Source organism: Lepidochelys kempii, chromosome 28 (assembly GCF_965140265.1).
Source record: "Lepidochelys kempii isolate rLepKem1 chromosome 28, rLepKem1.hap2, whole genome shotgun sequence".
NCBI lineage: Eukaryota > Metazoa > Chordata > Testudines > Cheloniidae > Lepidochelys > Lepidochelys kempii.
In genome coordinates, this window is record NC_133283.1 from 120,350 (window position 1) to 133,103 (window position 12,754).

General features: G+C 70.7%; 1 protein-coding gene across 1 annotated transcript in view; it reads left to right on the forward strand.

Moving 5' to 3' along the window:
* Positions 1-11,513, forward strand: part of MINK1 (misshapen like kinase 1) — a 37,403-nt gene extending 25,890 nt beyond the window's left edge. Inside the window, 16 exon segments of the mRNA XM_073326777.1 lie at positions 17-129; positions 502-590; positions 969-992; positions 2,060-2,220; positions 2,545-2,644; positions 2,646-2,669; positions 3,867-4,004; positions 4,105-4,213; positions 5,103-5,270; positions 5,443-5,586; positions 6,283-6,417; positions 7,295-7,395; positions 7,913-8,062; positions 8,223-8,382; positions 9,079-9,218; positions 10,113-11,513. Coding sequence (XP_073182878.1) covers positions 17-129; positions 502-590; positions 969-992; positions 2,060-2,220; positions 2,545-2,644; positions 2,646-2,669; positions 3,867-4,004; positions 4,105-4,213; positions 5,103-5,270; positions 5,443-5,586; positions 6,283-6,417; positions 7,295-7,395; positions 7,913-8,062; positions 8,223-8,382; positions 9,079-9,218; positions 10,113-10,196 — 1,840 coding nt within the window. The 3' untranslated portion in view covers positions 10,197-11,513.
* The last annotated feature ends 1,241 nt before the right edge of the window (positions 11,514-12,754 follow it).

The window sequence follows — 12,754 nt, forward strand, 5'->3', positions numbered from 1 at the left end:
CCATCATGCCGTGCAGCAACCCGGACCTGCGGCGCAGCGACCCCGGCTGGGAGCGAGCCGACAGCCTGCTGCAGGCGGGCAGCGCCAACCTGCCCCAAGCCGGCTCCCTGGAGCGCAACCGCATTGGGGGTAGGGACCGGCCGGGGGGCGCCAGGGGGTGTGGGGCAAGACGTGGGGCACAGGGGGTGGGGGTACGGGCATGGGGGCACAGGGGGTGTGGGGCAAGACGTGGGGGCACCAGGGGGTGTGGGGCAAGACATGGGAGCACAGGTGGTGGGGATAGGGGCTTGGGGGCACCAAGGGGTGTGGGGCAAGACATGGGGCACAGGGGGTGGGGGTAGGGGCGTGGGGGCACCAAGGGGTGTGGGGCAGGGCTTGGGCGGGTGGGGGGTCTGTTCCCGAAATGTCATGCCCCCCCATCCCTGCAATCCCAGCCCCACAGGGCCCCTCTCCCCCATCCCCTGCTGCCCCCCAGATCTGACCCTCTCTCCCCCACCCCAGCTGCATCCAAGAGGGAGAGCTCCCCCATCCTGCCCCTGGTGAGCAAGCCCAAGGCGGAGGATCACCGCTCGCGCCCTGGCCGGCCCGCGGTGAGTGTCGGGGTGGGGGGAGGCATGGGGGGTGGATGTGGGGCACCCTGTGGGACAGTGTTTGGGGCGGTCGCCCGTTGGTAGAGCTGGAACCATGGGCGTGCCGACGGTTCTGGGGGGCTGCAGGGCCCTGGGCATTGGAATTGGGGTGGCCAGGCCATCCGGGAGGAGGATTTCAATCCTGTGACCTGGGGAGAGAACCCAGGAGTCCTGGCTCCCAGCCCCCACTCCCCTCCCGGAGCCAGGGAGAGAACCCAGGCGTCCTGGCTCCCAGCCGCTGGCTGCGTGGTGTGTGTGAGGTGGGGATGCCGGGGGGTCTCGCTCTCACGCGTTAACGTCTGCGCCCTTCTTCCCTCTGCTCCCCCCGCGCCACTACAGAGCTATAAACGTGCCATCGGCGAGGTTAGTGCGTCCGTGTGTCTGGGCCCGGCCCGGCCTGTCCTGTCTGCTGCTCTGTGCTTCGCCCCTCAGCGCCGGAGAGAGAACCCAGGCGTCCTGGCTCCCAGCCCCCACTGCCCTCCCAGCGCCGGGGAGAGAACCCAGGCGTCCTGGCTCCCAGCCCCCACTGCCCTCCCAGAGCCGGGGAGAGAACCCAGGCGTTCTGGCTCCCAACCCCCACTGCCCTCCCAGCGCCGGGGAGAGAACCCAGGAGTCCTGGCTCCCAGCCCCCACTGCCCTCCCAGAGCCGGGGAGAGAACCCAGGAGTCCTGGCTCCCAGCCCCCACTGCCCTCCCAGAGCCGGGGAGAGAACCCAGGAGTCCTGGCTCCCAGCCCCCACTGCCCTCCCAGAGCCGGGGAGAGAACCCAGGAGTCCTGGCCCCCAGCCCCCACTGCCCTCCCAGAGCCGGGGAGAGAACCCAGGAGTCCTGGCTCTCAGCCCCCCCTGCTCTAACTCCCAGGCCTCACTCCCCTCCTGGAGCCGGGAGAGAACCCAGGAGTCCTGGCTCCCAGCCCCCACTGCCCTCCCAGCGCCGGGGAGAGAACCCAGGAGTCCTGGCTCCCAGCCCCCACTGCCCTCCCAGAGCCAGGGAGAGAACCCAGGAGTCCTGGCTCCCAGCCCCCATTGCCCTCCCAGAGCTGGGGAGAGAACCCAGGAGTCCTGGCTCCCAGCCCCCACTGCTCTCCCGGAGCCAGGAGAGAACCCAGGAGTCCTGGCTCCCAGCCCCCCCTGCTCTAACTCCCAGGCCTCACTCCCCTCCCGGAGCCAGGAGAGAACCCAGGAGTCCTGGCTCCCAAACACCCTGCTCTAACCCCCCAGACCCCACTGCCCTCCCAGAGCCGGGGAGAGAACCCAGGTGTCCTGCCTTTCAGCCCCCCCTGCTCAAACCCCCATCCCCCATTCCTTCCCCTGGCGTTTGGGGGGCCATGCCCCGGTTCAGGAGCTCCCCACCCTGCTGGCTGCTTGTGTGCGGTGTGGCTGTTAGCCAGGTGTGGGGAGCGTGGCACTAACCCCCCGCCCGGCCCCCCAGAATTTCGTGCTGCTGAAGGAGCGGCCCGAGGAGCCCCCCAAGCCCCCCAAGAAGGCCATGGACTACTCCTCCTCCAGTGACGAGCCGGACAGCAGCGAGGAGGAGGACGACGAGGCCGAGGGGGAGCCCCAGGATGGGGGGGGTGAGCCCAGCGGGACCAGGTAGGGCATGGGTTGCCAGGGAGGTGGGGGGAAGGGGGGGAGGTAGGGGATGGGAAGGGGAGCAGTGGGGGGACAGTGTAGGGGACGGGGATGGGAAGGGGAGCAGTGGGGGGACAGTGTAGGGGACGGGGGTGGGAAGGGGAGCAGTGGGGGGACAATGTAGGGGACGGGAGGTGGGGGGACGGGAAGGGGAGCAGTGGGGGGACGGGGAACGGGAAGGGAAGGTGGGGGGACAGTGTAGAGGACAGGGGAGGTTGGGGACGGTGCAGGGGCGGGGGGCCCGGGGGCAGGAGGGATCTGGCCCCTCACCCCTGCCCCCCCCAGGCCGAGCAGGGACGGGGACACCGACAGCGTCAGCACCATGGTGGTTCACGAGGTGGAGGAGCCGTCGGGCAGCGGGTCGGAGAGCGGCTCCTACGGCGGGGGACGGCACCATGCTGGTGCAGCGGGTGAGCCGTGCCCGGGGGGCAAGGGACGGGGGCCGTGCCCGGGGGGGAAGGGGGCTGTGCCCTGGGGGCTGGGACGGAGCGCTGTGCCCCGGGGGGGATGGGACGGGGGCGCTGTGCCCGGGGCTGTGCCCCGGGGGCTGGGACGTAGCGCTGTGCCCCGGGGGGGATGGGGGCCGTGCCCTGGGGGCTGGGACGGAGCGCTGTGCCCCGGGGGACCATGCCCCGGGGGCTGGGACGGAGCGCTGTGCCCCGGGGAGGCTGTGCCCGGGGGAGATGGGGGCCCTGCCCCGGGGGCTGGGACGGAGCGCTGTGCCCTGGGGGGGCCATGCCCCGGGGGGGAAGGGGGCCGTGCCCTGGGGGCTGGGACGGAGCGCTGTGCCCCGGGGGGGCCGTGCCCGGGGGGGATGGGGGCCGTGCCCTGGGGGCTGGGACGTAGCGCTGTGCCCCGGGGGGCTGTGCCCCGGGGGCTGGGACGGAGCGCTGTGCCCTGGGGGGGGCCATGCCCCGGGGGGGAAGGGGGCCGTGCCCTGGGGGCTGGGACGTAGCGCTGTGCCCCGGGGGGGCCGTGCCCGGGGGGGATGGGGGCCGTGCCCTGGGGGCTGGGACGTAGCGCTGTGCCCTGGGGGGGCCATGCCCCGGGGGGGAAGGGGGCCGTGCCCTGGGGGCTGGGACGGAGCGCTGTGCCCCGGGGGGGCCGTGCCCGGGGGGGATGGGGGCCGTGCCCTGGGGGCTGGGACGTAGCGCTGTGCCCCGGGGGGCTGTGCCCCGGGGGCTGGGACGGAGCGCTGTGCCCTGGGGGGGGCCATGCCCCGGGGGGGAAGGGGGCCGTGCCCTGGGGGCTGGGACGTAGCGCTGTGCCCCGGGGGGGCCGTGCCCGGGGGGGATGGGGGCCGTGCCCTGGGGGCTGGGACGTAGCGCTGTGCCCCGGGGGGCTGTGCCCCGGGGGCTGGGACGGAGCGCTGTGCCCCGGGGAGGCCGTGCCCGGGGGGGATGGGGGCCATGCCCCGGGGGCTGGGACGTAGCGCTGTGCCCTGGGGGGGCCATGCCCCGGGGGGGAAGGGGGCCGTGCCCTGGGGGCTGGGACGGAGCGCTGTGCCCTGGGGGGGTTGGGAAGGGGGGGCCGTGGCCCGGGGGGCTGACCCCAGGGACGGGGACCCCCCCCCCGTGTCCCCCGCTGACCCCCCCGTGCCTCCGCAGACCCCTGAGGAGGAGCGGAGCCTGCTGCACGCCGACAGCAACGGCTACACCAACCTGCCGGACGTGGTCCAGCCCGGCCACTCGCCCACCGAGCCCAAGGGCCAGGGCGGCTCCCCCGCCAAGGACAGCGCCAGCGACGTGAGCCCCCGCGCGGGCTGCTGGGGGAGGGGCAGGGGGCAGGTGGGGGAGGGGGAGTTGGAGGGGGGGGCCATGTCTCACCTTGTCCTTCCCCCCCCAGTACCAGTCGCGGGGGCTGGTCAAGGCCCCTGGCAAAAGCTCCTTCACCATGTTTGTGGACCTGGGCATCTACCAGACCACGGGCAGCGGGGACACCATCCCCATCACTGGTGAGCGGGCTGCGGGGGGCACTGGGGAGGTGCCGGGCAGCGGGGACACCACCCCCATCACGGGTGAGCGGGCGGCGGGGGGCACTGGGGGGCTGCGGGGGGGTGCCGGGCAGCGGGGACACCGCCCCCATCACGGGTGAGCGGGCTGCGGGGGGCACTGGGGAGGTGCCGGGCAGCGGGGACACCATCCCCATCACCAGTGAGCGGACGGCGGGGGGCACTGGGGGGATGCTGGGCAGCAGGGACACCATCCCCATCACCAGTGAGCGGGCTGCGGGGGGCACTGGGGGGCACTGGGGGGGTGCTGGGCAGCAGGGACACCATCCCCATCACCAGTGAGCGGGCTGCGGGGGGCACTGGGGGGGTGCTGGGCAGCAGGGACACCATCCCCATCACCAGTGAGCGGACGGCGGGGGGCACTGGGGGGCTGCGGGGGGGTGCCGGGCAGCGGGGACACCATCCCCATCACCGGTGAGCGGGCGGCGGGGGGCACTGGGGGGCTGCGGGGGGGTGCCGGGCAGCGGGGACACCACCCCCATCACTGGTGAGCGGGCGGCGGGGGGCACTGGGGGGCACTGGGGGGGCGCTGGGCAGCGAGGACACCATCCCCATCACGGGTGAGCGGGCGGCGGGGGGCACTGGGGGGCTGCGGGGGGGTGCCGGGCAGCGGGGACACCATCCCCATCACGGGTGAGCGGGCGGCGGGGGGCACTGGGGGGCTGCGGGGGGGTGCCGGGCAGCGGGGACACCATCCCCATCACCGGTGAGCGGGGGGCACTGGGGGGCTGCGGGGGGGCGCCGGCTGCGGGGAGAGGGCTCAGCGGCGGGCTCCGGGCTGCGGCAAGGCTTGGCAGGGGCAGCCTGGCCGCTGACCCCCCTCTCCCCCCAGCGCTGGTGGGGGCGGACCCCAGGCAGCTGGAGCAGCTGCAGCTGGAGGTGCGGAAGGGCTCGGTGGTGAACGTGAACCCCACGAACACGCGGCCCCACAGCGACACCCCCGAGATCCGCAAGTACAAGAAGCGCTTCAACTCGGAGATCCTGTGCGCCGCCCTGTGGGGTGAGCGGGGGGGTCCTGGGGGTCGCCGTGGGGACGGGGTGGAGGGCGTTGCTCTGGGGCCAGCAGGGAGGAGGGGGTGGTCCCAGGGAGGAGGGCTCGCTGTGGGGCGGGCGGGGAGGAGGAGGGCTCGCCGTGGGGCGGGCGGGTCTCACGCTGCCCCCCCCGTGCCTAGGGGTGAACCTGCTGGTGGGGACGGAGAACGGGCTGCTGCTGCTGGACCGCAGCGGGCAGGGGAAGGTGTACGGCCTGATCAGCCGCCGGCGCTTCCAGCAGATGGCCGTGCTGGAGGGGCTCAACCTGCTGACCACCATCTCGGGTAGGGTCCCCGGCCCCCCGCGGGGCCCCCCGCGGGGCCCCCCGCGGCCCCCCCGCGGCCCCTGTGACCCCCACGGGCCCTGTGACCCCCATATCCCCCGCGGCCCCTGTGACCCCCACGGGCCTCCATCTGTTCACCACCATCTCGGGTAGGGTCCCCGGCCCCCCACGGCGCCCCCCGCGGCCCCCCCGCGGGCCCTGTGACCCCCATATCCCCCGCGGCCCCTGTGACCCCCACGGGCCTCCACCTGCTGACCACCCTCTCGGGTAAGGGCCCCCCGGCCCCCCACGGCGCCCCCCACGGCCCCCGTGACCCCCACGGGCCTCCACCTGCTGACCACCCTCTCGGGTAAGGGCCCCCCGGCCCCCCACGGCCCCCGTGACCCCCACGGGCCTCCACCTGCTGACCACCCTCTCGGGTAAGGGCCCCCCACAGCCCCCGTGACCCCCACGGGCCTCCACCTGCTGACCACCCTCTCGGGTAAGGGCCCCACGGCCCCCCACGGCGCCCCCCACGGCCCCCGTGACCCCCACGGGCCTCCACCTGCTGACCACCCTCTCGGGTAAGGGCCCCCCACAGCGCCCCCCACGGCCCCCGTGACCCCCACGGGCCTCCACCTGCTGACCACCCTCTCGGGTAAGGGCCCCCCGGCGCCCCATGGCCAGCTCTCCCCGGCTCAGCGCCCGTCTCGCCCAGGGAAGAGGAACAAGCTGCGGGTCTATTACCTGTCCTGGCTTCGCAACAAGATCCTGCACAACGACCCCGAGGTGGAGAAGAAGCAGGGCTGGACCACGGTGGGCGACATGGAGGGCTGCGTCCACTACCGCGTGGGTAAGAGCCCCTGCCCCACGGCCACCCCAGTGCCGCACGGGCACCAGACCCCGGCCCTGCCCCGCCCCACGGCCAGCTACCGCGTGGGCACGAGACCCCGCCCCCTGCGGCCTGGCCACGCCCCCTCCCTGCCCCTGGCCACCCCACTACCGCGTGGGCACGGGACCACGCACCCTCCCTGCCCCCTGGCTGTTACAGGGCTTCTTCCTTCACCCTCCCACTTCCCTGGTCCTTCTCGCATCAACACCCGAACTCCGAAGGTGCGAACAGTCGGATGGTTATTGGGGGGATCTTCCAGCGAGCTTCAGTCCTACTTCCTGTCTGCCCCTATTTCCCAAGCCCCACTTCCTTCCTGTCTGCCCCTAATTCAGCGAGTAATGGTCTGAGCTACCCCTTCACGGCAGTCCGTCCGCCCAATCCGAACGTGGGAAGGTGATTCTCTGACCAATCACACCCCACGGCGCTAACGGCTCGCAGCAGACAGCCGCGTAGCGCCCCAGCCCGCCTGCCGCCGGGAAAGTGGGGGGCACGAAGATCAGACGGACGGAAATGAGGGTTCCCGCCGTACGCCGGCCGACGGTGATTTTCATTCTTTGCGTTTCTACCGACGTGATCTTAGAGTCTGCGCCTGTAGGTGCCACCCCCCAGTAGCGCGGGGGTAAGGGAGCCCCCCACGGCACAGCCATACCCCACCCTCCCCCCGTGGCCCAGCCAGACCCCGTTACTGCGCGGGTAAGAGATCATCCCCCAGCTCTGCTGGTCTCCTCCCTCCCGAGGCACAGCCCCGCCCCCACACTGGCCCCCAGATCTCCGCTCCCCCTGCCCCATGGCGCGGCACCCTGGCTGGGGAGTGACCGGGGCCCGGCTCTCTCGGCAGTGAAGTACGAGCGCATCAAGTTCCTGGTGATCGCCCTAAAGAACTCGGTGGAGGTCTACGCCTGGGCCCCCAAACCCTACCACAAGTTCATGGCCTTCAAGGTATCAAGGGGGGCTGGGAGCCAGGACTCCTGGGTTCTCTCCCCGGCTCTGGGAGGGGAGTGTGGGAGCTGGGAGCCAGGACACCTGGGTTCTCTCCCCGGCTCTGGGAGGGGAGCGGGGGCTGGTTGGTGAGAGCAGGGGGGGCTAGGAGCCAGGACTCCTGGGTTCTCTCCCCGGCTCTGGGAGGGGAGTGTGGGAGCTGGGAGCCAGGACACCTGGGTTCTCTCCCCGGCTCTGGGAGGGGAGCGGGGGCTGGTTGGTGAGAGCAGGGGGGGCTAGGAGCCAGGACTCCTGGGTTCTCTCCCCGGCTCTGGGAGGGGAGCGGGGGCTGGTTGGTGAGAGCAGGGGGGGCTAGGAGCCAGGACTCCTGGGTTCTCTCCCCGGCTCTGGGAGGGGAGTGTGGGAGCTGGGAGTCAGGACACCTGGGTTCTCTCCCCGGCTCGGGAAGGGCAGTGGGGTGCAGTGGTTAGAGCGGGGGGCTGACCCCGCACACTGACTCCCACCCCCCCCGTTTCAGTCCTTCGCAGACCTGCCGCACCGGCCGCTGCTGGTGGAGTTGACGGTGGAGGAGGGTCAGAGGTTAAAGGTCATCTACGGGTCGTGCGCCGGGTTTCACGCCATTGACGTGGACTCAGGAAACAACTACGACATCTACATCCCCGTGCACGTGAGGGGGCGGGGCGATGGGGGCGGGGCACGGGGGGATGCCCACGCAAGTGGGCGCTGGGGTGGCCTTGGGCGTGCACGCACCCACACAGCACTGGGGGGGTCAGGCCATGGGGCGGGTGGGTGCCCTTTGCCCCCTGACCTTTGCCCTGTGCCGGCAGATCCAGACCCACATCACACCCCACGCCATCATCTTCCTGCCCAACACGGAGGGCATGGAGATGCTGCTCTGCTACGAGGACGAGGGCGTCTACGTCAACACCTACGGGCGCATCATCAAGGACGTGGTGCTGCAGTGGGGGGAGATGCCCACCTCCGTGGGTGAGCCCGGACGCCTGGGTCCTCCCGGGTTCTCTCCCCAGCTCTGGGAGGGGAGTGGGGGCTGGTGGGTGAGAGCGGGGGGGCTGGGAGTCAGGACTCCTGGGTTCTCTCCCCAGCTTTGGGAGGGGAGCGGGGGCTGGTGGGTGAGAGCGGGGGGGGGGGCTGGGAGCCAGGACTCCTGGGTTCTCTCCCCAGCTTTGGGAGGGGAGCGGGGGCTGGTGGGTGAGAGCGGGGGGGGCTGGGAGTCAGGACTCCTGGGTTCTCTCCCCAGCTTTGGGAGGGGAGCGGGGGCTGGTGGGTGAGAGCGGGGGGGGGGGGGCTGGGAGCCAGGACTCCTGGGTTCTCTCCCCAGCTTTGGGAGGGGAGCGGGGGCTGGTGGGTGAGAGCGGGGGGGGGGGGCTGGGAGCCAGGACTCCTGGGTTCTCTCCCCAGCTTTGGGAGGGGAGCGGGGGCTGGTGGGTGAGAGCGGGGGGGGCTGGGAGTCAGGACTCCTGGGTTCTCTCCCCAGCTTTGGGAGGGGAGCGGGGGCTGGTGGGTGAGAGCGGGGGGGGCTGGGAGTCAGGACTCCTGGGTTCTCTCCCCAGCTTTGGGAGGGGAGCGGGGGCTGGTGGGTGAGAGCGGGGGGGGGGGCTGGGAGTCAGGAGTCCTGGGTCCAGTGAGGAAGGGTCCCCCCCTGACTCTCTAACCCCCCCCCAGCGTACATCTGCTCCAACCAGATCATGGGCTGGGGCGAGAAGGCCATCGAGATCCGCTCCGTGGAGACGGGGCACCTGGACGGGGTTTTCATGCACAAGCGGGCCCAGCGCCTCAAGTTCCTGTGCGAGCGCAACGACAAGGTGGGCCCTAGGGGGCGCCGGGCGGCAGGGAGTGGGGCAGGGAGCTCAGCAGGGGGGTCTCCCCAGAGCTAGTTCTGTCCCCAGTGTCCCCGCAGCAAGGGTGTTAGACAGCTGCTTTGCCCCGCCCCGGAGGTGGCCGCATCTCAGCGCCGGGCGAGGGGTCCCCGGGTCAGCAGCCGCCCCGCCCCAGAGGTGGGCGCGTCTCGGTGCCGGGCGGGGGGTCCCCATGAAACCCGCCGCCCCACCCCGGAGATGGCCGCATCTCAGCACCGGGTGAGGGGTCCCCGGGTCACCCGCCGCCCCGCCCCAGAGGTGGCCGCATCTCAGCGCCGGGCGAGGGGTCCCTGGGTCACCCGCCGCCCCGCCCCAGAGGTGGGCGCGTCTCGGCGCCGGGCGAGGGGTCCCCGGGTCACCTGCCGCCCCGCCCCAGAGGTGGGCGCATCTCGGCGCCGGGCGAGGGGTCCCTGTGAAACCCGCCACCCCGCCCCAGAGGTGGGCGCGTCTCGGTGCCGGGCGGGGGGTCCCCGTGAAACCCGCCGCCCCACCCCGGAGGTGGCTGCATCTTGGCGCCGGGCGAGGGGTCCCCGGGTCACCCGCCGCCCCGCCCCGGAGGTGGGCGCGTCTCGGTGCCGGGCGAGGGGTCCCCGGGTCACCCGCCGCCCCGCCCCGGAGGTGGGCGCGTCTCGGTGCCGGGCGAGGGGTCCCCGGGTCACCCGCCGCCCCGCCCCGGAGGTGGGCGCGTCTCGGTGCCGGGCGAGGGGTCCCCGGGTCACCCGCCGCCCCGCCCCGGAGGTGGGCGCGTCTCGGTGCCGGGCGAGGGGTCCCCGGGTCACCCACCGCCCCGCCCCGGAGGTGGGCGCCTGCCAGACTTACTCCTGCTCTGCTCCCCCTCAGGTTTTCTTCGCCTCCGTCCGCTCCGGGGGCAGCAGCCAGGTTTACTTCATGACACTCAACAGAAACTGTATCATGAACTGGTAAAAGGCCCCGCCCCTGGTGCTGGCTCCGCCCCAGCACTGGCCCCGCCTCTGGAGGGAAGGGGCGGGGCCCCCTCAGACACTGGATCCCTATGCCGGAGACTCCGCCCCCACAGCCAGCGAGGATCAGGACCGACCAATGAGCAGAACTGATGCCTTGATCGCCTTCCCCCCCACCCATGTCTGATGCTGCTTCGGGGGGGGGGCATCTCCATGGTGACAGTGTGTGTCCCCCCCGACTGACAGACTGACTGCCCTCCGCTTCGCTCGCCCGCCCCCTCCTCCGACTCATGGGGACCTGCTTTGTTCATAGCCGGGCCGAAATCTCGGCGCCGGGCGAGGGGTCCCCGGGTCACCCGCCACCCCGCCCCAGAGGTGGGCGCATCTCAGCACCGGGCGAGGGGTCCCAGGCGTGTGTGGGGTGACGGGCAACCCCCCCGATGAAACACAAGGAGGGGGGTGGCCGCAGGCCCAGGCTGGGGGGACCCAGTGCTGTCGCTGTGGGGCGCTGCACCTGCCACGGCCCTGTGGAGGGGACTCAGAGCGGCCGGGGGGCGCAGACCCAGCGCTTTGTGCCAATTTCACTTTGCTTAGAGGGGGGACGGGGCCTTTCCCGCCACCTGGGTTGGAGCCGCGGTGGTGGTAGGGAACCCCCAAAGCAGCCCCCAGACTGCCTTGTGCACCCCCAGAACTCCTCCCCCTGCAGGTCCTGGGCCGGGCAGACAGGGGCGACCCGCCGCAGGCGTCTGGGGGGCGAATGTACCGGGGGACATGGGGGGAGGCGGAATGGCCCCTCCGGGCTCTGTGTATATTTTGCTTTAATTATTTCTATTTTGTAAGAATGATTCATTAACAAAGCACTTTAAAGCCCCGACTGCATCTCATGGGGGGCCGGGAACACCCCCCGGGGCAGATTTGGGATTATTCTCTAACTGACCCAGGAGAGCTGGTCCTAGGGCAGGGACTGGCTGGCTCAGGGGGGCGGGAAATGGGGCAGGAACCTGTCCCCTCTAGGGGGCACCAGTTCCCTTCCAGCCCCATGGGAGCCAGGCTGCAGCAGCAATGCAAGGGTTAAACTGGGGGGCACAGAGCCAGCATGCTGATTCCCCTCCCTGCCCCTCTGACGCTGCCTGCAGTTGAGGGGTCCTGCCTGGGGGCCCCCCAAGAGCCATATGGAGTGTGGGGGGGTTATGGAGTTCATGGGACCCCCCCCAGTATTCAGTTTCCTCTGTACGTTGCTTGCATCTATCAAGCCCCCCCCATCCCACCCCGCGCCGTGGCCTTGAAATTTCATCTGTTAATAAAAAACCAAATTCTATGACTTTCCCCGCCTGGTCCGGAGTTATTTACCCCGCGGGGGGCGGGCAGCGGGCAGCCCCACCCCCGGGAGGTGCCGGCAGGAGGCGGTTGGCACTGACCAGCAGGAGAGTTGGCAGCAGCCCCTGGCTGTGGCTTGATCCGGTTCGTCTCGGGCAGCTGGGGCAGGGTAGGTGGGGCAGGGCCCGGGGGGAGAGCCAGGGCACACTGCGGAAGTGGAGTTCACGGGGCCAATCCGCACTATCTCAGTGGGTGTTGCAACAATGTCAGGACCCCGAGTAAACTCTCGTCCTCATTCCGAGGGTCCTTATCACCCCCGTGCCGCCTTCCTGTTCTTCTGCCGAAGGCGTAGTGACCTCCAGACCAGGCACCCGCAGACTCCGGCCGGTGCCGCAGAGAATTTTGGCAGAACCGTGTCGGTGAGAAGTGGGATTGTTTAAGAAAATCTCAAAAGCCACCAGGAAAGATGCTGAGAAGCCAGCCCGGCAGCAAGAGCAGCGTCGAATGGACGACCATGGCCGAATGTAAACCCGACTGTAGGACACTGATGAGGAAAGCTAAAGGCCAGAAGGAGAACTGGGCAGCCGGCGGCGTTAAGAACGCGCGTGGTCACTGTATCGGGGACAAACCGAAGCCTGACAAGGAGTTCACACACATGTCAAGGGAGCGTTCGCGGTGAAGTGGCCGTTAACACCCCACCAGTCATGGCGGGGGCGGGGAACTGCTGTACTGAACCATCCATCCAGCCTGTCTCAGTCCCTGGTTTTGGGTGTCTGGCACAGTGATGAATTTCAGCTCCCCGGTTCCTCTGGATCTGTGACCCTCAGAACATCCCAATGCCCCCCAGCCCCCATAACTGGAGGGGTGGTAACAGGCTACTTCGCCTCAAATGGTCCCTTGAAATGTGCGTTTAGCTGAGTCCCTCTCCCAGCCTGCAGAAGGGCTCGGTGGGGCGCGAAAGCTCGTCTCTCCCACGAATAAAATACATTCCCTCCCCCACCTTGTCTCGCTCAAGGTAGCCACTGGATGACTTGCCACCAAGAGTTTTAAAAGAGCGGGCCGAGCAGCTCACTGAAGCATTCGTGTTGATTTTCAGTAACTCTTGGAGCACTGGGCAAGTTCCAGGGGACTGGAAGAAACCCAACGCTGTGCCAGTGTTTAAAAAGGGCAAACGGGCTGACCTGAGTATTTCGAGGCCTGTCAGCCGGACATCGATCGTGGGCAGGATAGTGGAGCAGCTTGATA